This window comes from Ylistrum balloti, unplaced genomic scaffold (genome assembly GCF_031769215.1).
Source record: "Ylistrum balloti isolate Yb309-2 unplaced genomic scaffold, AGI_CSIRO_Ybal_v1 Utg369814, whole genome shotgun sequence".
NCBI classification, from domain to species: domain Eukaryota; kingdom Metazoa; phylum Mollusca; class Bivalvia; order Pectinida; family Pectinidae; genus Ylistrum; species Ylistrum balloti.
The window spans coordinates 235,728-258,991 of NW_026781985.1; the positions used below are offsets into that span (position 1 = coordinate 235,728).

The 23,264-nt window shown below is 34.2% G+C and overlaps 1 protein-coding gene across 1 annotated transcript; it reads right to left on the reverse strand.

Annotated features, from left to right (window-relative positions):
• Positions 1-619: 619 nt before the first annotated feature.
• LOC132544911 (rho-related BTB domain-containing protein 1-like) lies at positions 620-23,264 on the reverse strand. The gene is made up of 9 exons (XM_060208569.1): positions 23,216-23,264; positions 7,216-7,479; positions 6,887-6,990; positions 5,941-6,132; positions 4,175-5,115; positions 3,760-3,878; positions 3,030-3,269; positions 1,750-1,898; positions 620-1,291 (listed from the first exon to the last, which is right to left on the reverse strand). Exons 2-9 carry the CDS (start codon positions 7,417-7,419, stop codon positions 1,117-1,119), a joined length of 2,124 nt encoding a protein of 707 aa, XP_060064552.1. The 5' UTR covers positions 7,420-7,479; positions 23,216-23,264; the 3' UTR covers positions 620-1,116.

Sequence of the window (23,264 nt, forward strand, 5' to 3'; positions counted from 1 at the left end):
ATCAATCAAAGAAGCTGATCTAAGTCGAGATGAAGATGTGAACATCTTTCCAAGTATTGCTGAAATGAATTTCTCCATCTTGATCTTTCCTTGATTCAGAAAATAATATCTATAATTCCAACAACATTTTAAAATATATCTCATGTGATTTATCAAACTCTGTGGTAAAAACGATATTAATTCAACAACCAGATATAAACAACACACATTTATGACATAAAATGACTTATATAATGAACAAGGCTCCAGGATCATAAAAAAAAAATCTCTGAGGTTTTCAATTTCAAAATTGGATAAGATACTTGATCTCTTTGAAAATCCATCAGGAAGCGATGAAATTATCAGGATTTAGAATATGTACATGTGTCAGCTTGTAATTTCATACACACAGAAATGAGAAAAATATAAACATTAACATCTGGACTGTTTAAATTTGCTTGTGATCCCGGAGTCATGTCTCCTCAAATTGTGCGTATCGACAATATCACAAGGAACACATGAGGATGACCATCAGTTGTCATGGAAACAGGACCAAGGCGACAGTAAATATCGTAAGAGGCAAATGATCTGATCACAAGGACGATCACAGGATTCATCACAAGTTCATAACGACACACGCCATAACAACTTTACGCAAAACTTTTTCATCAGAGATTTCACTAGAGTTTGACAATCATTAAACATCACTATAAATCCTAGAATACGTATTTACTAACATTCAGTCTGACTAGCTGAGCAGATCAGAAGAAATCACAATCACTTGTGTACAAACATCCACCAGGAATTTCAAGCGTCCCTATATACTTATGAATCCAGCTTGGCTTGAAACATTTGGCATTAATTTTTATAAGGCTACGCTAAAACAGACGCCTTTTTGTATACAGACAAGCCAAATCACAGAACAATGAGGACAAATTTGAGTATCATTCTTTGTCGCAATAATGAGGGATGAAAGCAAAAAGATAACCCACTGGAGCTCTCTAGGAGTTGCTGACTTGAATGGAGTCAATGTCTTTTGCTGACATTTATAAGAATAGAACAATTTGAGTATTGAAACATTTTATCAGAATGATAGCGGGAAGCATAAACGTAAATGATCTCCCCTTTCAGCAGTTTTCACATAGGGAAGTCGTAATTGTCCTCCTCCACCAACATCTTGCTGCGCCGACAGAAACAGAAACAGGAGCCCTTGCACTGCTGCCAGCGTGAAAACTGTGCCTTCTGTTGGATATGAAGACTGGGCGTCTTCTGTCCGATCAACTGGTCATATCGGTCCTTCTCCTTAATATACCTTCAATAGATATCATAACAAGTAATATGGATAAAGGCAAAGCCATTTGGTGAGAGCGTGGTATTAGTAGGTAAGTATTTCATTTGGCAACAATAATAACTTTACATTAAGTTTAAGGAACACTTCCTTCCTTGAATATTGTTTTTATTGGTGAGCAAATTCTATTTCTGTGTCATAACTTCCTGACTGAGAGTATGAGTGAAAATTTTCACTTTTTTTTTCTTCTCACATGTCATCTTTAGGGCTTGCTGCCCCTGTTGGGGCCTCTCGAGCTTTGCTTGCTATAATGTCCTCTAGCACATCCATGTTTTACATATAATGATGTCAGGAAAATCTTAATCCAAGGCCAAGTTTTGATTTAAATAAAATTTGTACAATAATCCAATGCAGTCATAAGCCTATGGACACCAAAATAAGGTGTTTGTTTACACCACTGAGTTCATATTGCGTAAACTCACCAAACAGGAGGCCACTGATTTTCTTCAATCCATGTAAGGTTTTCCTTCTGAAGTCCACGTAGCTCTCGAAAAAATCTTTTGCTAGCTTCACGGTAGTGGATGCACACATAATGCTGACACCAGGCTGCTAACTGGAGGGCATTGTGGAACTGTGGGTAGAAATTGTCCAATCAGATTTTAGAACCATGCCATGCAAATCTATAGACAAGAAGAATCGATTAGCTCTCTCTAGTGAAAATTTATATTGTACAGTCACAGTTTAACAAATAATTAGTAATTCTTTTATACTGCTTTTTATTTTCCTGTGACAAAAATCATGAAAAAAAATTCATATACAATTGTATTTCAGTCACACTTGTCTGTAAAGGCCATAGAAGAGAAAAAACAGCTGGACTGTATATAAAGGTAAATGTACTATGAATTGTGTTACATCAGAACGAAGAACAACTTTACAGGTGGACTTCATACACAAGTATTTGGTGTATACAGGTGACCTTGAGAGACAGAAATTTGTTACATACTGGTAGTCTTTATGGACAGGTATTTCTTATAGACTAGTGACTTTACAGAAAGTTGTTTTTATATACAGATGGTCTTTACAGGCAGTTGTTTGTTATATACAGGTGACCTTTACAGGCAGTTGTTTTTATATACAGATGGTCTTTACAGGCAGTTGTTTGTTATATACAGGTGACCTTTACAGGCAGTTGTTTTTATATACAGGTGGTCTTTACAGGCAGTTGTTTGTTATATACAGGTGACCTTTACAGGCAGTTGTTTGTTATATACAGGTGGTCTTTACAGACAGTTGTTTGTTATATACAGGTGACCTTTACAGGCAGTTGTTTGATATATACAGGAGGTATTTACAGACAGTTGTTCGTTATATACAGGTGACCTTTACAGACAGTTGTTTGATATATACAGGAGGTATTTACAGACAGTTGTTTGTTATATACAGGTGACCTTTACAGACAGTTGTTTGTTATATACAGGAGGTATTTATTGACAGGTTTTTGTTATTTAAAGCTTTACATTTTTTTTACAATCACATATGTTAATTGATTTTATGCGACAATTACCATTCTCTCTTATGCTGGAGTTTAGAATTACAATTTTGTTTCTGAATTCAATCAACTTCCAGTTGTTATTTCAAAGTTGCAACAACAGCAACTAGCCTGTTTGGTTTATAGAACTAACTAGTCAATTGTAAAATTGTACCTATAATCTATTACAATCTATAAAGAGTTTCGGTTGATTGTTCTCGATTTTCAGTTTACCTGTGCTGGCTCAATCAACATGAGCACTTCCTCCAGAATATCCTCATCACATTGTGCTGCCTGACTTAGTTCCGCAACAACATAATCCTCCACTATGGAGATAAGTCTTGGTAAACAGAAACGGTTTGCAACAGCAATGAGAGCCAACTGATCAACAGATTCTAAACTCTGAATTCTGTCTGTGTATAAGTACTCTTGTAAGACACCAAATACTTCTGACGTCACATCTGGTAATGGAATCTATAAATAGAAAGGGAATTCATAGTCTCAAAATAGATTAATGGTATTCTCCAAATCCCTGAATAACTCTATCTTTGTACTGTCTTTCAGGGTAATTTTTTTCTTGCTAAATCATACATTTGTACAGGGACAGACCGAAATTGAGATTTCATAGTGTTAACAAGAGAGAAAAAACTGAACAACCATACAGAGACTTAATCCCATGACCTCCAAACTCTAAATAGGCAGTATTCTGACCTGTCAACTGAGCTACTCAATTTCCTTGGTTACATGGTCTATATAATAACTGAAGAAAAGATATGAGAAACATCAAAACAGAGCCCTACAGGAGGTCTGTGTTCAAATACCATTTAGTATTTTAAAGCCAACAAAGAAGTTGAAGGCCTAGGGTTTATGGTTTGGTCTTAAGGCGTACTGATTTGAATGTTTAAGAGTTTGCATGTTTTAAGTTTAGAGGGAATGGGTGTCTGAGGAGAGATTTGTAACGAACCACGTGAGCCGAGGCTTCCAAGAAGTTGTCAGTAAACATGGCACACATCATCTCACAGCGTGCGATGAGCAGAGGCTTGTGGGCTGCCACTACACCATCATCAACCTCAAACTGGATATCTGCAAACATAATAATTCAACTAAGGATGAAATTTGAAGAACATTTCAGACCTGACATGAGTTTCTGATTTAATAAATAGCCTGACATCCATTGATCCAACCCCCCCTCCCCCACTCTCCCCCTCCCCCCTCCCACCCCTTTAACCTCCATTAAGAATTAGACTTTCCTAAAGATGCCTATAAAATTGTGACATTCACTTACAGGAGACATTGTAAAAAATCTTACTTTACTTAAAGAATCCTAAAAAAAGGTGAAATCCCCTTACAGGACCCCTATCTATGAGAAAGCAAGTTACCCTTTAGGAGTCCCTGCCTGAGTATCAACTCCTGAAGTTTGTCGATTCGGTCTGTGAAGAAACGTTTCTCCAGTCCCAGGTTGAGAAAAGATTCCTGTGTCTGAACATTAGATAGTGCCACCAGCATCGGGAACAACTTCAGGAGTTCCGCAGCTTGTTGTACTTCAAACAGTTGGTTATACTCGTCCCGTACCCGTCCAGTGTAGAGGTACTCCAGAATACACCGAAAAGCATGAGGAGTGATTTCCTGTGTAACCGTGACAACAGTCCGAACTGCACTGCCTCCTGTTGGACTCTTACAGTGAAATGTTTCGATTTTTTCAAACGCTGCATGATTCAAATACCTCATACTTATGGTGTCCCATCCATCATATTGTATAACGCGATCCTTGGGGCAGTTTGAATTTCCATCAATAACAGGAGATTCCTCCAGAATAACTTCGTTATCCAAAAGCACTTGTTCATCCTCTTTGTTATTTTTTTTCTCTGTCCGTCCATTTGTTTGCGGAACATTTTTTCCCTCTTCTTCTTTGACATCCATCAAAAGAATTTCTCGAAACATGTCGGAAGCAACTACCAAACAGATCTTGTGTACCCGGAAACATACATCCCGGACATTGAAGATCACATCACCGTCATTTTGATTTTTCAATAACTGTGCAAGATCATGGTCAAATGTTGAGGTTGCCACGCTGACTGCAGGAAAAGATGGTTGAGGTACTGGCAGAGGGGCCTGGATCAAAGGATACTGTATTCGTCGCAACTGTGTGTTCCAAAACTTTATTTTACGTCTCTCAACCATTGCTGCTCTCACTGCATTAAAGAACACATCTTCGATTCCGTAATTAAAAAGGATGCTTGTCTCATAGTATGGTGCCCCGATGGCTCGTGCCACCTCACGGCCTTGTTCTGGGGTGATGATGTCACATTTATTTATGGCCCTGAAAACATAAACATCTTTATAGTAACCATGAAAAAAAAATACCCGTTAAGAACCGTTAATTATCCAATTAGCCAAGCCTTTCATGCTTGTTAAGTCAGGTACATGTGTGAATTTGTTTACATAAGGTAATTAAATATGTAAGGGTCATGATGATTGTGGTTTCCTAATTATCAATGGATCAAACCACAACTGTTTCATCGCGGTAACCAGTAATCAATTAATCTTTCTTTAGAAATTGTTTTTTTTTTAAATCTGACCCCAAAAAAGTACCTGCGCACTATACCCACAAATTTACGGTACCATTATATTTAAAAACATTTACTAAAATAATTGAAAATGGAACCTTCAGAGTCACAGTGATGTGCCATAAGTCTTTCACATTTGTCAATTTGCTATATATTCTTTGTATTTCTAACCTTTTTTTATGAATTTTTCTGACTTCGTTCATGGATCATATCAAATGTAAGTTAATACACTTCTTGAGAATTCATGGAAAAAGACACTTGGCTTTAAAGACTGCCGGAACACTTTGTTTTATTTTCTTTGTAAACATTTCTTTTATTCAGACTTTGCCCCAGTTTGACAAAATTTGAGTTTGGATTATGATTATGTTGACATGTTGGTATTTTCTCGATATTTATCTATATTCTTGTACAAAGCACTACTACTTCTAGACTTTAAAACGAAAGAAATGTTCAAAGATAAAATGTTGAAAAAGCAACAGAAGATATTTCATGGACAATCCTGCTATAAGAAAGCAAGAGTACAAATGATATGGTGATGATAATTCTATGATAAACATATTCCTGTGTGAATGTCTTACTTGTACAACAGTCCTTTCTCCATACACCGATAGCGTTGTTCTTTGTACAAGAAACGCATATCTGCATGTGTTCCCGCGACGACAACTGGCGTCGTCGAGCACTCATTCTTTATTTCTGTCTGCCATTTTGATAGTACATTGCGTAGGGAGCTTGGCTTGACAACACTAAATACTAGTAGAACAACATCGGCCCTGAAATCAAATAAATTGTTGATATCATACGACACATTTAACATTTGTTTGGAAGTAGTCACTTCATACCATATGACTAAACAATAACAACTTTATCTCACTTAGCTAGATTTTGTCACTTTTTCTTCACATTTATGGTTACCGGATGATAATATACAGAAAAAGTTCATTTGCAAAGAAGAGCACGTTATGACTTGACACTTGTAGTGTCACAATTTTTTGTTAGAGATGATTCAGTCCTATTCATCAAGAGGTTGCAACTAAAATTTGACTGCAGACAGAATAAAAATGTTTAAAAGCGACATTACACCTTTTACAAAGTGCAAAAGTTTAATATGAAGATTTTCTTTTTTTCAGAAGGAAGTCTTAATTGTATTCCTGTTAAAGAATACGTTTGACATGAGACAAGGCATGTGAAATATTTGACATTGATACAACGGCCGGTCATTACAAGCTATACAGTTCAGTAGAATATACAGACTAACTACAGTGCATTGCTACCATCTTGTGGATGTTTTGGTCTATAAACTGTTTACCATCTCGTCACACTATTTTTGACCTTAGTGCACATAGGATTAGAGTACAGACAAAAAAATCTGGTTGATTGCGTACCATCTCGCACAATACGTACATCAGTGCTAGTACGCTCCACACTGGTCATTTGTCTGATGACGTTGACAGTGTAGTCATCAAAACATCACATTATAGTCTTCTACTGGTTGTGTTACAAGAAACTTTTTATCAGACTACTTACCCTTTATAAGCAAATCCTCTATCTTTGTCATGGTAACCAAAAGTATCCCACAATCGTAAGGAGACTCGACAATCGTCGACGTGACACCACGATCTATCCAGAATCTGTGGGGAATAACAAATATGGAGACTAAACTTTCCTATGTATATAATTTATTTGTAATACCTACATCTGCACTACAGAAACAGGTTTATGGAAATTGAATGTAGAACTCTTCAGTTTGGAGGTATTTTTTTATAAATCCATCCATTTTACTAGAAAATAATTTCTTTTGTAGAAGTAAAAGTAAACAAATTAAGTTACTGATCAATGAACCAAAACCAACTCACCTCCTTGTCATTTCTGTAGTGGTCAGTTGCCCATACGGTGGACACATGGGTCTTAACCAGCTGTTCTAATCTGTACTTGGTGTCACAGGCCCAGGCACGCACCAAACATGTCTTGCCAACACCCGAGTCACCAACAACAACGCATTTGATGTACTCATACTGACTGCTCCCAGTACTAATGTCAATTGGTGCCTTATTCACCATTACTGTAGAGGGCGCTAGCAGAAATGGGATATACAATGTCTGCTTGGGTTACATGCATATCTGCAAAAATATAAACAAAAACATTCCATTTCTAAAATAATTTTGAAACATTTTTAAGTTGTACATACCATACATACGTATCACAATAATCAATTTTTTTTATTTCCCTTTAAAGTTTGAACAAAACTTTTATCTGAAAAAAAAGAGAAAAAAAAACCTAAAGAGTCTCGGAGTTAAAAGAGCAGTTTAGATCTATTTCAACTTCATATGAAGATTCAAAGAGTGCAGGTTTGATCCCTGCTTGGGTTTGTACAACTTCTTTGTGTCAAGTGACGGCTGTATCCTTGGAAATAACACTTCTAAACCTCAACAGCTTTGGATGTGATGGGTTTCCCATATAATGATAAGGTCTCTACCACAAAATGTGTCTGGTTGTTGATAGTCATTAACTCTGGCCAAATGAAACAAAAACTTATTAGCACTCCCTTTTCTTCAAATCCGATCATTTCATGATTTGAACAAAGTTATGGTCATTGGAGTGACATTCCAGAGACCTGCCCCGACAACATACTGGTCCAAATGGACATAGACTTACCACAGACTGGGATCACTTTTGTCATACATCCAACACAGGTAACGCAACTGTAACTTACCACAATATTGTTTGCTTGTTGGAATGGGAAAAATATCAAATTCTTAACTATTAACTCACTGAATATATAAAAGTCACACAAATCAAATTATTACAAAAATAATTGTGAACTTCTTATTGCTTGCTGTAATCCCTGCAAGTGCATCACATGTCCTTCTGGTCAAAGTTCAGTCAGCCAATCTAAACATTTCAAAAGTTTATTCTGCGTGTGGTATAGTGCAGTATTTGTTTATACAACAGTTGTTGCGATTAATTAATACCTTTTTAGGATCTAAATAACGCACACCTCTTGTGGTTAAAAATATTTCGTAATCTGAGACTCACATATATCTAGAATCCAATGGAACAATATTTACATTTATCTTTTTAAAATTATTTTCATTAATTCATCATCATTTTCCTTTTTGCATCATATTTTCCACCACAAATTTCATTTTACAAGTTCCTAATTCTGGTGAAATGTCAGTTGTCAAGGTAAGATGCCCTGAGAGTAATAAAACTTGGTTACAATGAATAATCAGTTTTAACTAAGCACCACCTCCATGTAACATATTTCAGAGACACCATTAATTAATTCATCAGGTCTTTAGCTCTAGGACGCATGTGTGGCCTTCACATGGCTTCCATGTAAACAAATAGCTGGCTGATTTAAAGGTGCATACCAATCAACAATTAGGTCTTATTATCATACATTGTACATAATACCTGTGATACATAAAATACAGAAATTTTTAGTCCTCACTGCAACAAGACCAGAGGGTGGACACCATAAAATTCAGGAGTGACCTTGTAGCTAGAATAAGAAATAGCGTAGTTCATTATTTTTCCAGCCATTGAATTTGTTCATAAATACTTTTGTGTATATGTAACTTGTGTAATGAACATTGTACATAGTGTGTCTCATTGGTTGTTCCACATAAAAACTGATCGTGATATTTCATAATATGGACAAAGTTTCCTCATGAAATGAGAATTGTGCAATAAACCGGCTGCCTCTATTTGAATTTGTTTTCTGTATTTTTACTTGAAACATTTTCTGAGTTCATACGTTTCTTGATTTTAAAAATTTGCTAAGTTACAATGGTCAAAAGTATCTTAAATTTGTTTTTATTACACAGCAAACTTTCAATTTTGGCTTGTCAAGGTTCACAAAAAATCATAAACTTTAAACTTCTTCATAAGAACTCATCATATGGAATGAAAACTCATTTAAGGTCCTATATGAAGGGGGATTATTATAAGACAAGGGTTTAATGTGAGGTAAATAACCAGTGCATTATAATACAACCCAGTGGCATTGATGTTATTGCATTCACAAACACATGAATGCCATGCTATTCATGAACATATGAAATTTTGTTTTGAAAGATGATCATAGAGTCACTTTGCAGCTAAGATATATAAATATAAACAAGAGGCCAACAGGGCCTGTATTTGCTCACCTGACTTTGCTTGGCTGAAATTGCTTTATTAAAACTACCTGAAAATTAATTTTAACCATCCAAACAAACAACACAAAACATATATATTTTCCCATTGGACCCCAACTCCCTAGGGAGTTAGCCAAACCAATCATGCTATCAGCCCAAATCATTCCTACAGGTGAAATAGGATTTTAAAGAATTTGCCCTATTTTCAATATTGGAGCACCATCCCTCCTACCCCAGGGGGCCGAGGACCATCATTAAGAGAAAAATGATTCCCTTTAATTCACCCAACAATGCCTTAGACAGAATTTGAACAAAATCCAATCTTTCCTACAGGAGGAGGATTTCAAATCACTTGCTCTATTTCCACTATTAGACCCTGCTCCTCCTGCCCCAAAAGGCAGAGACTTACCATTTATATGAAATTGATTCCCCTTCCTCCAACAAAGCTACATACCAAATTTGGGCAAAATCCAATTATTTCTATAGGATTTTTAAAAGATTTGCTCTATTTCCCCTAATTTGCACCACTCCTCTAATCCCAGGAGGCCAAGACCCACCATTTATACAACCTGATTCCCTTTTTCCCAACAATGCTTCACCAAATTTGGCAAAAGTTCAATCATTCCTATAGGAGACTTTAAAGAATTTTTTCTAGTTTCCATTTTGAGTCCTGCCCCTCAGGCCCCTGATGGGTGAGACCCATCATTTGTATAAAATTTGTTCCCTTTCTGCTAAGGATGCTTCTGACAAAATTTGGTCAAAATCTGCTTAATTGTTCATGAATAGTAGGATTTGCAGAAACAGTTGATAGACTGACAAATGGACACTAGACGCCCCAGTGTGCCAAAAGCTCACTTGGCCCTTCCCAAAAAATGAATTGTACCCTTATTGCAAAAGCAATATTAATCAAGTGTCCTGTGATGGCGTATCTCTATTAACTTACACTTGGGAAGTCCCACAGCAAAACAGAATTCACCATATATTTCTTACAGAGAATTTTACACAGATAAAATACGTCCCAATATTCATCAGGTGTACACAATTCTACTGACGGAACTAGTACTGTACAGGTGTATTAAGGTTGTTAAATCAATCGTAAAAACCATATATATTAATAAGTAATGCTGATTTAATCAACTGTAATGCAAGCTTCACTCAATAAATAATCATATGATCCAGATAACTTACATCTCAATATACTGCTGATTTAAAAGTCTAAATAACCCATTGATCCTATCTTTAAAATACACCTGATCAACCTGATTTAAAAACTTGGTTCAAGAACTGATTGTCATTTCCATATACACATTGCAATTAAACTTGGTTTCTAATTGGTCTATAAATAAAAGATTGAGTTAGTTACATATTGCTTATTCAGCGGAATCTCCGGAAATTACAGAATGTTGATAATGTTTTTGTAAATGTGATATATAATCCATCACATGCAAAACAATCAAACTCTTTTACAAAAGATGACTATCAACAGCCAAATTTGAAAATTTGAATACATTTTCCATCCAATGTACAATTCACAGAAAGAATTTAAAGTTCCAAATCAAGAGATTGTCACTGACATTGGTATTGGATATTGAACCGACAACAAAACTTTACGACAGATTATAAATCGTTCCTTTTGTTGCTACCTGTGTGTAAAGTGTGTAATTTTTCATGAAAAAATATAAGTCCAAAGTAGAAAGTGCGAACATCATACAGCTTTCATTTTTTGCAAGGCTGTCATAATTGATTGCCAGGATAATCTGGTATGCAAAAAGTTTTGGCCAACAAAAATAAATAAAAAGTATTTCTGTATATCTTAATGCAAACTATCCGTGTCAACATCATCTAAAACCAGGGCATGTTTAAAAACGTGATAGCAACTAGCAAGACGAGAAATTACCGATCGGTAAAGAGAGTGGCTTGTCTGGGACATTGAAAAATAATGTTAATTACATATCTTTTGAAATACTTAAATTTTAGACTGTTAAGAAATGACAGCATTCTTTTTATTCTCTGCCACTTTGGATATCACATCGGAGAAGCCATGTACACTTGCCTACTTGTGTATCGACAGAATTTAGCATTGACATTTTAGGATGTGGAGTCTGCAGTCTTAAGACTACATATTAATTATATATATAAAATTTACCTCAAACTATATCTGTGAGTCTTACAATTATAAATTACTTATTTGTCAAAATATGGATAGTCTTTGTGCAATTATGTTATCCACATAAGTATTGAAAGACCACTGATCTTTGACAAATACCTATACACTAGCACACATTCCATGCTCAGTGTATGTATTACTAGCAATACAGAGTTGGGGCCTCAGCTTGTGTCAGCTGGCATGCGCATGATGTGACAGCGGGACATGAAAACTTCACTCACACTTATGTGTTATATGTACAGACATAAAACCTTTATGACTTGAATTCTTTCTTGTTATTAATTTTCTTCCCTATTAGATCAACATATAACAATTACACACGTGTAACATCAGCAATTAAGGAAAATTTATCTCCACAACTCCACCAATATTACAATTATCAACGTAAAACTATGCACAAGGATGTATCATATTCATATTATGAATATATTTTTTGATGTTGCTAATTTCTTTGAGTATTGTAGGCAAGAGTGTCTGAAGACACATCACTATTTGCCATGGTATCTGTATAAAACATATACATGTGTGCCAAACTGTTGTTCTCATTAGAGTAAAATCATCATAACATTTTTCATGCACGAAATTGAGACTTTGTATATCAATGTACTCTTAGTACATATCTTTCGATGTCATTAACTCTATTTAGTATTTCATAATTAAAGACTCTGTCCTCGTGTGGGATATATAGTGTACAGTGCCACCAGCGATCTAGGAAAATCTTAGCGTACAGTACCACCAGCGATCTAGGAAAATTTTAGCGTACAGTGCCACCAGCGATCTAGGAAAATTTTAGCGTACAGTACCACCAGCGATCTAGGAAAATTTTAGCGTACAGTGCCACCAGCGATCTAGGAAAATTTTAGCGTACAGTGCCACCAGCGATCTAGGAAAATTGAACTCTCCATTACTCATTGACAATCAATTTACAAGTATCAACATGAACCTTCGTAAAAAGGTGAACAGTGATCATATCTTTGATGTTGCTGACCATATTGATTATTTTAAAACATATTTTCTGAAGAAGCTCTATGAATCTTACTTTCACTGATTGTCACCTAGTGTTGACGTTTCGATAAATCACTAAGAGAAGAGTGCACGGCACCGTTTTGAAAGATGGCAGCTTTGTTTATAGCATATGACTGCTGTCAGGGGTCACTGATAAATCCTTGGAATATTTCCACCAATCAAAAAGTTAGGATTGGTAGTAACAGTTAGTTCTGAAGGCTGTAGGCCAAACTGTAACTATGTTAAGATGTATATATACTAGGTTTAAAGTTTGTGTAAAATAAACATCAAATCACAATCATACAAGTTTATGCGACTCTCTACATGTATCTAAACGTTGTATCACATCACTGTTATCAAACTTTATAAAAAGTATACAAATAAGTAACACAACCACAAACACAAACTGGATAAGTGTTTATAAATATGTCACTAGGTCTAACATACATAGTCTGACCAAAATACATACATTTACTGGGGCATCCCACCATCTGTCTATAACAGACTGCAACAGATGCGTAGTCAGGAGGTGCATTCGTGCCACACTGACAATTTGACAACAGACATGTGAATGATTAGACAATATGACACCAAAGTGAGGCCCACTACCTCATCCGTATAAACATTTACATAAATATTAAGAGCAACATATCTTTTTGTAAAAATTCCACAAAACCAGTTTTTGGGCAAAAAACAACAAACCTGATTTGGTTATTCATGAAATCAAGGAAAATTGTTATGCACATGGTATCCAGGAAAACTAATTAACTCTAGAAACATAACTGAATCGGACAACACCTGAATATCATTGCTAATCTGAAGCAGCAAGTCTTTTAAAAGTGTACCCTAAAAGTTTGGCTATGTTTAGCTTTAAAATACTTAATATTATATAATAGTAGGTCAGAAAGTGTGAACCATAAATTTCATTTCCCACTTTATATGACTTTGACCCTTGCCTGGATATGGGAAGCCCACATCGTGATGTAACAATTTAATTCAATGCTGTCGAAACAGCCCTATAGAAATATACCATGAATCTTGTGTTCAATAAACAACACTTTTAGCTACTTAAATGTAATATATTTTGTTGACATTTACTTCCAAAGATGCTTAAAGCGCTACAAACATGAACATATAGAAATGATGTTTTACAATTTTAATTAAAAAAATGAGTTGACCTTTTGAGTAGACAAATGATGTACTATATTTGGGCAACATCCAATCATTTCTACAAAAGTAGAATGAATTTAAAGAACTTGCTTAATTTCCCCTTTTGTGCCCCATCACTCATGATCAGGATCTTTGGGCCAAGAACCAATATTTTTATAAACTCATATCACCTTCCCGCATGGATTCTTCTGACCAAATCTAGTCAAAATCCATTAAATCATTCATGACTAAGAATGACTAGAAGTGATTTTTAGTAAAAAGCTGATAGATGCTGGACCCCATGCCACGGCATAAGCTCATCTGTCCTTTTGTCAAGAAAATCATCTTTGATAAACAACATTAGAACACGTTCTGTTTAATTCCCTCAAAACTTATTTATTCAACAATTTTTTTGTTGGTGCTCGATGTATTCAGTCCCAGTGTTTGTTACCTCTTAATTGAGTCTGTTTGGTTTCGGTTAAACTCACTAGTAAATGATAAACAGTGTCATCTTCATACCAATGAAAAGAATATTTAGATCTAGAATCTATCAACTTTGAATGTTGCATTCAATTCAGACATGGAAATCCTCATCTCGCATATTCATTCCATGTTAGCTGCTACAATCGTTAAACTGAATGGGAGATCACAGTTGATAGGGTCCAATTAACACGAGTTAGGCTTATGCTAATTACCCTGGTATTAGCTAGTAGGACAGATGAACATCGTACACTTTACACATCAATATCTCTGTATAGGACTGGTCAATTTTGATGATGTTATCAACCTTTTTTATTTTGGATCATAAAGAATACGGATATCTATTTCTAATTTTGTAGCAGAAAACATTTGGTCAATTTTTGTAAAACTCATCCAAAAGAAATTTGAAATATTGGCCAGAAATCAAATTAATACTACATGTATTTGCAACAGTGACTATGACATTTAACCTGTACTTTTCAAGAAACAGCATTAACAAACTTCCTTCATAAATCCAAGATGGCTGCCTATCGGCCATTGTTTTTTTTTTATCAGTCCCAAAATAAAACAGGCACAGCTAGGGACCAAGAGGAACCTACAGATGACATTTGAGAAAGATCCATCCAGGACTTCTCAAGAAATAGAGATAACAAACTTTCAAAGTAAAAATCTTAGATGGCCGCTGTCGGCCATTTTGTTTTTCTCATCAGACCCAAAATCAAATTGGCTTAACTAGGGACCAAGGGGAACATACATATGCATTTTGAGAAAGATCTATCAAGTCCTTCTCAAGAAATAGTGATAACAAACATTGGACCCATGGACGGACGGGCGGATGGATGACAGACGGACCATGGACGCAGATCGATTGGAATAGCTAACCATCTGATAATGGTGGGCCAAACATTTGCCTTTATTGCATCCAAAAGGAATTTGAAATATTATGTAGAAACCAAATCAATACTATTTTCAACAGTGACTTTGATATTAAACCCAGAAAACAGTCTCAGCATAGATGTTCTGATGAGGAGACAATGCAGAGAGATTGATTAAAGTTGGGCGAGCAGAACATGTTATACACATACCAAATATTCTGTGGTAACCAACTTTTTAGTACCAATTTAGACAGTCACCTTGAACTTTGACCTGTAATTACCATCCAAATGTTGATATCCACTGCCAAGAATTTTTAGCAGAAAGATTGAGTGAGATGAGGTATGACATGATCAATTTGTACAGCAAATTAGTTCATTATATGTATATCTATGAAGATTAAAATATTTCTAGATGAAGACTGTTTTCCTTTGGTCAAGTTTTCATCTTTTCCTTGGATATATGCAATTAACCTTCTGGAAATATTTTACAATGCATACATATCATCCTAGATTATCTGCTTATATTCTTCAGGTTTTTTCCATCCTTGTTTCATCATATGCCTAATTAGCATATGTACATGTAAAAAAATTATGTAAAATGAAACAAAATTGCCAACAGTACTGATGAATACAAAATATGATTTTAACTGTAAACTTTAAAAAGAGAATGGGCCAAAAATCTGCACTGTGCATCTTGGTTCCTTGCACGACATAAAGGTACATGACATGATGTTAAGTGGGACAATACAGTAAACATAATTTTGCTATTAAGGTCCTTATAAAATAAACAAATAAATAGAAAAAATGTTTAACTTTCTTCAAAATTTCCCTCATACTGCATATTCTTAGTTAAAACTTTTTTCCTAATTCCAAGTTCAAAAGTCCAAGTCTCAGAAAAGATAAAAAATACTTATTTCCTCCCTTAATACCTTACCATTTGAAATTTCAAGTTTGTAAAATATTTGTTCTTTTAAAATCATTACCAAACTTTAAGTTTTACTGATAAAATATGTCTTGCATACATTGAGACAAGACATTCGGAGCATGATCGATCCTAAAGTGGAAGGGGTTGGGAATTACTAAGCAATGCTTGTTTGTTGTCTCATGAACAGCAATGGTTATTTTGAGGCAGGGTCACCTTGTAGTAGCTAGTGGCTATACCTCACTGAACAACATGTGAGAGGCCCATTAAATGCCATGCAATACACAATTAGAGTTAAGTGTTTTGCCTAAAATCACATGTACAGTACTAACAAGTGACCACAACAACACATGTCTGTTTCTCAGCATCCAGTGAAACATGAACTGCCAGGAATAAGGAACTGCTACTACACTCCTTGGATCTTCACCTGAGGAACCAACAGAACTACTGCAGCCCTTTTTCTCCATGTACATAACATCATGTACGGTTATTTATAGTCCACGTGATATATCACTAATACAATGCAAACTGCTATATAACATTAATAATACTGTAAGCACACAGTCATGGTGGAGGAATTTAGGCTAACATGTACAGGAATTTATATACATAAGTAGAAAAAACCAATTAACATTACATAATTAACATTACATAATTAACATTACATAATTAGCAAACATGTTTTCCTGAACAACATCATGCACAATGCAGTCAAGAAATACAATCAATGACCAATTTATTTCAAAATGCATGTTGTAATTAAATACATAATTATTCAGTCAATTAATTCAATTTTATATAAAATCACATAAAATTTACAAGATATCACATGACTACCATATATAGAAATATAATGACTGCTCTCCAACAAAACACATTGATATAATTTTATACCCCAAAATAAATTTACATCACTTCACCTTCTCAAACTTTGGTTAAATAAACTATAATAAATTACCAGATTGACATTAGAAATAAAAGTTAATTCAAACTGCAATTATCCTGAAAAGGAATATTACTTTAAATATTATTTTGGTGATTTTGTCCATTGTTTAACAGATATACCAGGGACTTATTTGACCCTTTAACTAAAAAAACCGTAATTTGTTTGCCAGTATGAAGCACAAATAGATAAAATGAAACTTTGCCCTAGCTGGCCACTAGTACAATAAGGTTCTGTATATACTTACAAACACAGATATAAGTCAACATATTCATCCAAACTACACAGTATACCACCTGTATACATATGTATGTCCTGTCCAAATTGCAGGTCATTAATTTAGACTTGAATAATCTATTTTAACATTTTATAAAACATTTTCTTTACACAGTAAGGGTAAAAGAGTGAAATAGAAGCAGATATATATTAATGCATGGTCAGGATTCAAACCAGCGACCTGCTGAATTCTAGATGGACGGTCTACCAATTCAGCTATCTGGTCATTGGCAATAGACTGTTCAGTTACACACAACATATGTAAGAATATACAAGTAGCTCTTAAAAGGAGTTTTAGCCATGATATTTGATAATGCTGTATTTCAGTCTGCAGTATCACATCTTTCTCACCACACAAAAGACCGCGAAAGCTATCCCCTTATGTTTAGTCTGGCAAATATGCATATTCTGAATGAGAAACAAGGTCACATGATGCGTGACATCACAATGTTACTTCACCGATAGTGATAATCTATTTACCAAATAAGATGCAGGTCACACATATATTCATTTACAAACAATCAAAATCGTTTTAATGTGACATCTACGTTCACAATCAAAATCCTTTTAATGTGAAATCTACATTCAAAGTCATATATAGATGTTGTTTACATAATGATGTATGTCAGCATAATAAAAATTTTTCTTTCTTTTTCTAATTCATTTTGAAAGGGTAATAACGAATGAACAATATACTGGCTACATGCAGGTACTTTGTCTGAGACGATCTATAGTCTATATCAAAAACAAGAGGCCTAGTGACCTTGACAGTTACCTGAGATAAGCAATATTGAATATAAAGGTTACAGGGTAAGTAGCTTTCAAGTGTCATGAAAAAGAAATTGTGACATTGATGATAGTAAGCCAGTGTTACACCACTTAAAACTGTCATCCAATACTAGTAAGTACAAAGTCACAATTCATCTGTCAGCCATTTTGTTTTTCTGGTAAGTCCTAAAATCAAACTGGCATGACTTACACAAAGGAGAATCTACATATTCAATTTGAGAAAGATTTAATACAGAATGTAAAACATGACGAACAATTTCTGATTCCAGCATTGTGTCAGATTCACTTTTCATAAAGAGACTCACTATTTATTTAAAGTTGATTCCCTTTAACCTAGAAAAAAATTTGGGCAAAATCCAATCATTCCTACAGGAGGAGTAGGATTTTAAAGAATTTGCTCAATTACTCCTATTTGTCCCACCCCAGGTGGCTGAGACCCACCATTTATACAAAATTTCTTTCCTGTCCCCTATGGATGCTTCTGACTATATTTGGTTAAAATCCTGTAAGTCATTTTTGACTAGTAGTGATTCGTATGAAAAAGTTGATGGACAGATGAATGAACTGACAGGTGCCACAGTATGTCATAAGCTCACTTGGCCCTTCAGGCTGGGTGACCTAAAAATTATTTATGCATGGACAGATAACAGACATTGGTTGGCTAAAAAATTATTTCATAATAATAACAGTTGTTCTTAACCTGATTGTGTATTAACAATTCATTATGTACGGGTGTAACTGAACAGCGTCGACCTTCGATGTTTGTCTTCTCCACAACTGTTTACCTATTAGACATGATTTAAACATAAATTATTCTTTCAATTAATCAAAAACACATTTTTGTATCATTGAATGTAGGCATATCTCAACGTAATCAAATCAAAAATGGTAATGTCACAGCAATGTTTGTCATATATTTATGTAAGGAAGGTAACTCTTAACAAAAAACAGTACTTACAGTAGGTATCAAGTGCTTTATATATATATGCCTTGTTTCAGCCCATTCACTAATTACACATACCAAAGTTTGCAAATACTATGCTGTATATGTTGCTTTATGCATATTATTAGAATTCATCCAAAGGGGAAGATGAAAAACTAAATTTTTACTTCTATAAAATCATATTTTTTCTCGAGGTGCTCAATTTTCATGGTTTTTCAAGAAGTCAACATTTGTAGTTACTTGGCATCGTGGCTAAATACATACAGCTCAATAAATCTTCTTATGCCTATCCTTTGTCTGTGGACATATAAATTTGTGGATCAAGAGTGCCAATGAAATTGACGAAAATAAAACTCCCACAAAAATTAATGGTTTTAAAGTACTTGTTGGATTACACAATGGTTCATTAAACTATGATTGGTCTTCATTATATTCACTGATTGATCATACTTTACAGAAATATAAAATCTACACTTGTTGGATACCATATCATAAATATACTTTGTATTTAGTTGTATTATAAGGTATGTGTTACCAGAGAAAAGGAGTTTTTTCATTAGTTATTTAAATTAGTTACAGGTATTCTGTCTCTGTGACTCCTCTTGTTGCCGAGTATCATCTCATGACAAACATCAGTGTTCTGAAGATTTTTTTTATCCGAAAATTTCTCATTTTTGGAAGTCAAACGCAGACATTAATACTGACAAGGGTCTAGTAATCATCATAAATGCCATGGAACTAACATGGTCAGTACTTTAAAGGATTAAAAAATTTTAGTTTTCTATTATGCAACTTCAATTAGTTTTATCTCACCAGATTTCAAATGCTAGCTTCCTTGACCTTAATCACTGTATGATATTTCTATTTATAAGTGTAGTTAGGGGGAATAAATCTCCTTTGTAAAATCTGCAACATCTGAGCCCTTCATAAGAGATCTGTGCACAACCAAATCGAATCATAAAATAGCAGTTTAAAAAATAAAATCTAAAGATCAAAATAATATTTCACTTGGGGATCTTTCAGAAATTCTTGCAAAAAACGTTGAAAAACTCTTGATTCAGATATCAAATTTATAAACAAAACTATTTGTGTATGAGCATAAAATGTGTATTTGAGCGAGATAATGTTTTAATGAACACAGGCCCTGGTGACTGTTACAAACCATCTTCAAGCAGTGCTCCAGATAATTTTTAACCAATCATTTACCCACTTTTACAACCTTATGGGTAAAATATAATTTTGTTCATTCTATAAGAGTATAATCCAACTTTCAGCATGATATCGGACTATCTTTTGTTGATTTGTGTGATCTTTCCTAATCTAATAGACAAGAGTATCAGTGAAACTGATGAATGCTCTGAGAAAACAATTTTATTGAACATGAAATTTAATCCAAGGGCAATAATCCTGTAAATAGAAGTTGCTGATCCTAAATTTAGTATACTGCACATTCTCTTAGTATGATCAATGTATACATCAAGTTTCAATAACTCCTAAATTATACAAAATAGAGTTATGGTTCTTGTACACTGCACTTCTCCTTACCGAGATCTACCTGCCTATGAAGTTTCATGCTGATATCTCTTGTAGTTTTGTGACAGACGGATGGACAAATGGACAAACAAATGGATGGACAGATAGACAAAGTTGCGACTGTATGCTCTCCCTTTGGGTGTTAGGTAAAGTCTGGATCATGTACACTTTATTAAACACTGATAGGTAAATAAAAATGACTGTGTAATGGGTTTGTATAAATTACAGTAACAACACGTGTTTCTTTAATTTTGGGTGGTAAAATATGCAAATTATCTGGAGCATTGTTTAAATTTTTGTCTAAGATATCATTTGTTGTTGCTACTACCTAGCCTGAACTACTTTCATGATACATTTTCTTACATTTCAAAGATTGCTGTGAACTTTCTATCCTTTCTAATGAATTCAGATGCAAAATAGAGCATTATTGAAATTCAAAGTTGAGGGAAGATACATACACCAAACAATATTGAATTCCTTAAGATGCTCGCATTTCTAGAGAATGGAAATAGATATGGTAATAAATTTATGACTGGTATGGGCTTTCATTGCTCGCTAAATACAGTATTGATGTAGGGGATGGACATAACAGTCATAAAAACAGAAACAATTACGACTATCCAAGGGTACATAATGCAATATGTGAAATCAATATTGTAGCTTAAGTCAGGTACTAACTGACCATGTTATCCCACAATAAGCCCAGGGGCAACATGTTACTCAAATACAGGAAGCTGAGAGCTTATATTATTACAGTATGATATGAAAGAGCACAAGAGCTAACAATTCACTTACATGAACAGTGATTATCAAGAATGATTCTGATAATCTAAACCTACCACTTAACAACCACTAGTGTGTGAATCTAATTTTAGAGTCAATATATTGCCACAGACAAATAAACAGTGTCACGTAAGTGCCAAGTGTTAATTTCTCTTTGCATTGAGGATTTTAAATCACATTGACACTTTATATACATCAGAAAAGAAAAAGCAGGTTTAAACTTGTACTGAAAAATAACAATAACAAATTATACATAAAATTGATACAATTGGCTTTTTTAGTCTTACACTAAAATTAATGTAAATGTTAATTAAATTCCTGTTTTAGCACTGGAGAAGTGTATAGCATCATATGCTTATAGCTATACCTACGAAATGCACAGTGACCAAGATATTGCGTTTCTTTGCATTATACTGACAAATCAGGAAAGTGGAAAGTTCTGTCAGCTTGAAAATTAATGGCCTTTAAATCACTAATACCTTATAAATTTTCATGTCTTTTTTCATAAAGTACTACCAAACATTATAGATCAGAATTTGAACCTCTGGAAAATAAAAAATAAAAAAAAAAAAAAAAAATATATAGTCATTATGCAGTAATTTCTTTATAATAAATTTTGAATGTTTTTTTTAAAAACTTTTTCAATCAATATCATAATCATTGCTTATTTCAAAACTGTAAATTCCTTTCATATTTAACATACTCTATTCTTGTAATTGATTTCGTCCTGTATTAGTGTCCCTTTATAATCCAAATCTGGTCAGAAATTTCAATTCAAATTGCTAACAAGAAACATCTAAGCTTATGTTAATTACCTGTCATTAAAGAGTTTTGATTGGTTCTCATAGAATTATGGTACATGTCTGTCACAATGTACTAATTCAGATTACTCTATGTCACTGTTTCAAGCATGTAATATAAATGGGACTGGATTATCTCTATCATGGGACAACTGATTTGGACATATTGAAATTATCACAAATTCACAACAACACTGTTCTTGTGGCCTAATATCATCAATAATGATCGCTACATAATCTTTCATCAGAAATGATAAATTCTCATCAGCAACCTAGCATGCAGATATTAAATTTGAATGTAAACTAAATAATCCAATCCTGCTTTCTGAAAAAAAATCAATATTACATCATATGCTTTAGGCATACAGAAAGTTACATCAGTCGACTGTTGTTCCAGTGTTTCGAAATAATTACATGTATCATAATTTCATTTCAATGGAAATTCCAAGTAAAGAAGTCATACTGAATAACAATAATAATTGAGAACTCCAAACTACAAATGGATAAAAACGTGTAAATATTTCTTAAAATAAATATCAAATTCAAAATCGAACGACAAGTTTAAATTCAATATTACATCACATGACAAATACATTTTATCTGGAGCTGTTATTTAAAAGTTTTTTTCTCCTTTCCAATCGTTTCAAACTATTTCTCATTTCAGATACATACATTCTACTTTTAGAAATTCTGAGAACATTTAAAAATATTCTACAGTGATTTCAATAATTTTCACATAATTTAATTCAAGTATAAATTGGAAGTTTCGGGACGATAATTTTACTCAGCTGTTAGAAGACTTAATGGTATAAAAAAAACTTTCATTTAACTAAAACTTGAGTAATTTTTGCAAAGCAAACATTTCATTTGTCATGAAGGCGATTTTACGATGTGGCCTATATATTCAACGCCATTCATATAATTTTCACGTCACATGTTTGTAAACAAACCCTGGTCTCATTGATTGACAGCTGACTGACAGCGGGAGCGCAATACTGAAATAATGACCTACAAAATGACCACTTCATATGACGCAAGATTATAATTACCAGGTAAGGCTGCAGTCGGTCAAGCGTGTCTTGCTCTTGACCACGGAAT

Excerpts from the sequence above, each read along its gene's own strand:
- LOC132544911 (XM_060208569.1), bottom strand. The coding sequence starts at position 7,419 with ATGGTGAATAAGGCACCAATTGACATTAGTACTGGGAGCAGTCAGTAT. Across the intron at positions 6,991-7,215 it reads ACTACAGAAATGACAAGGAG|ATTCTGGATAGATCGTGGTG; the intron begins GTGAGTTGGTTT and ends TATTCCCCACAG. Across the intron at positions 1,292-1,749 it reads AATCAGTGGCCTCCTGTTTG|GTATATTAAGGAGAAGGACC; the intron begins GTGAGTTTACGC and ends TATCTATTGAAG.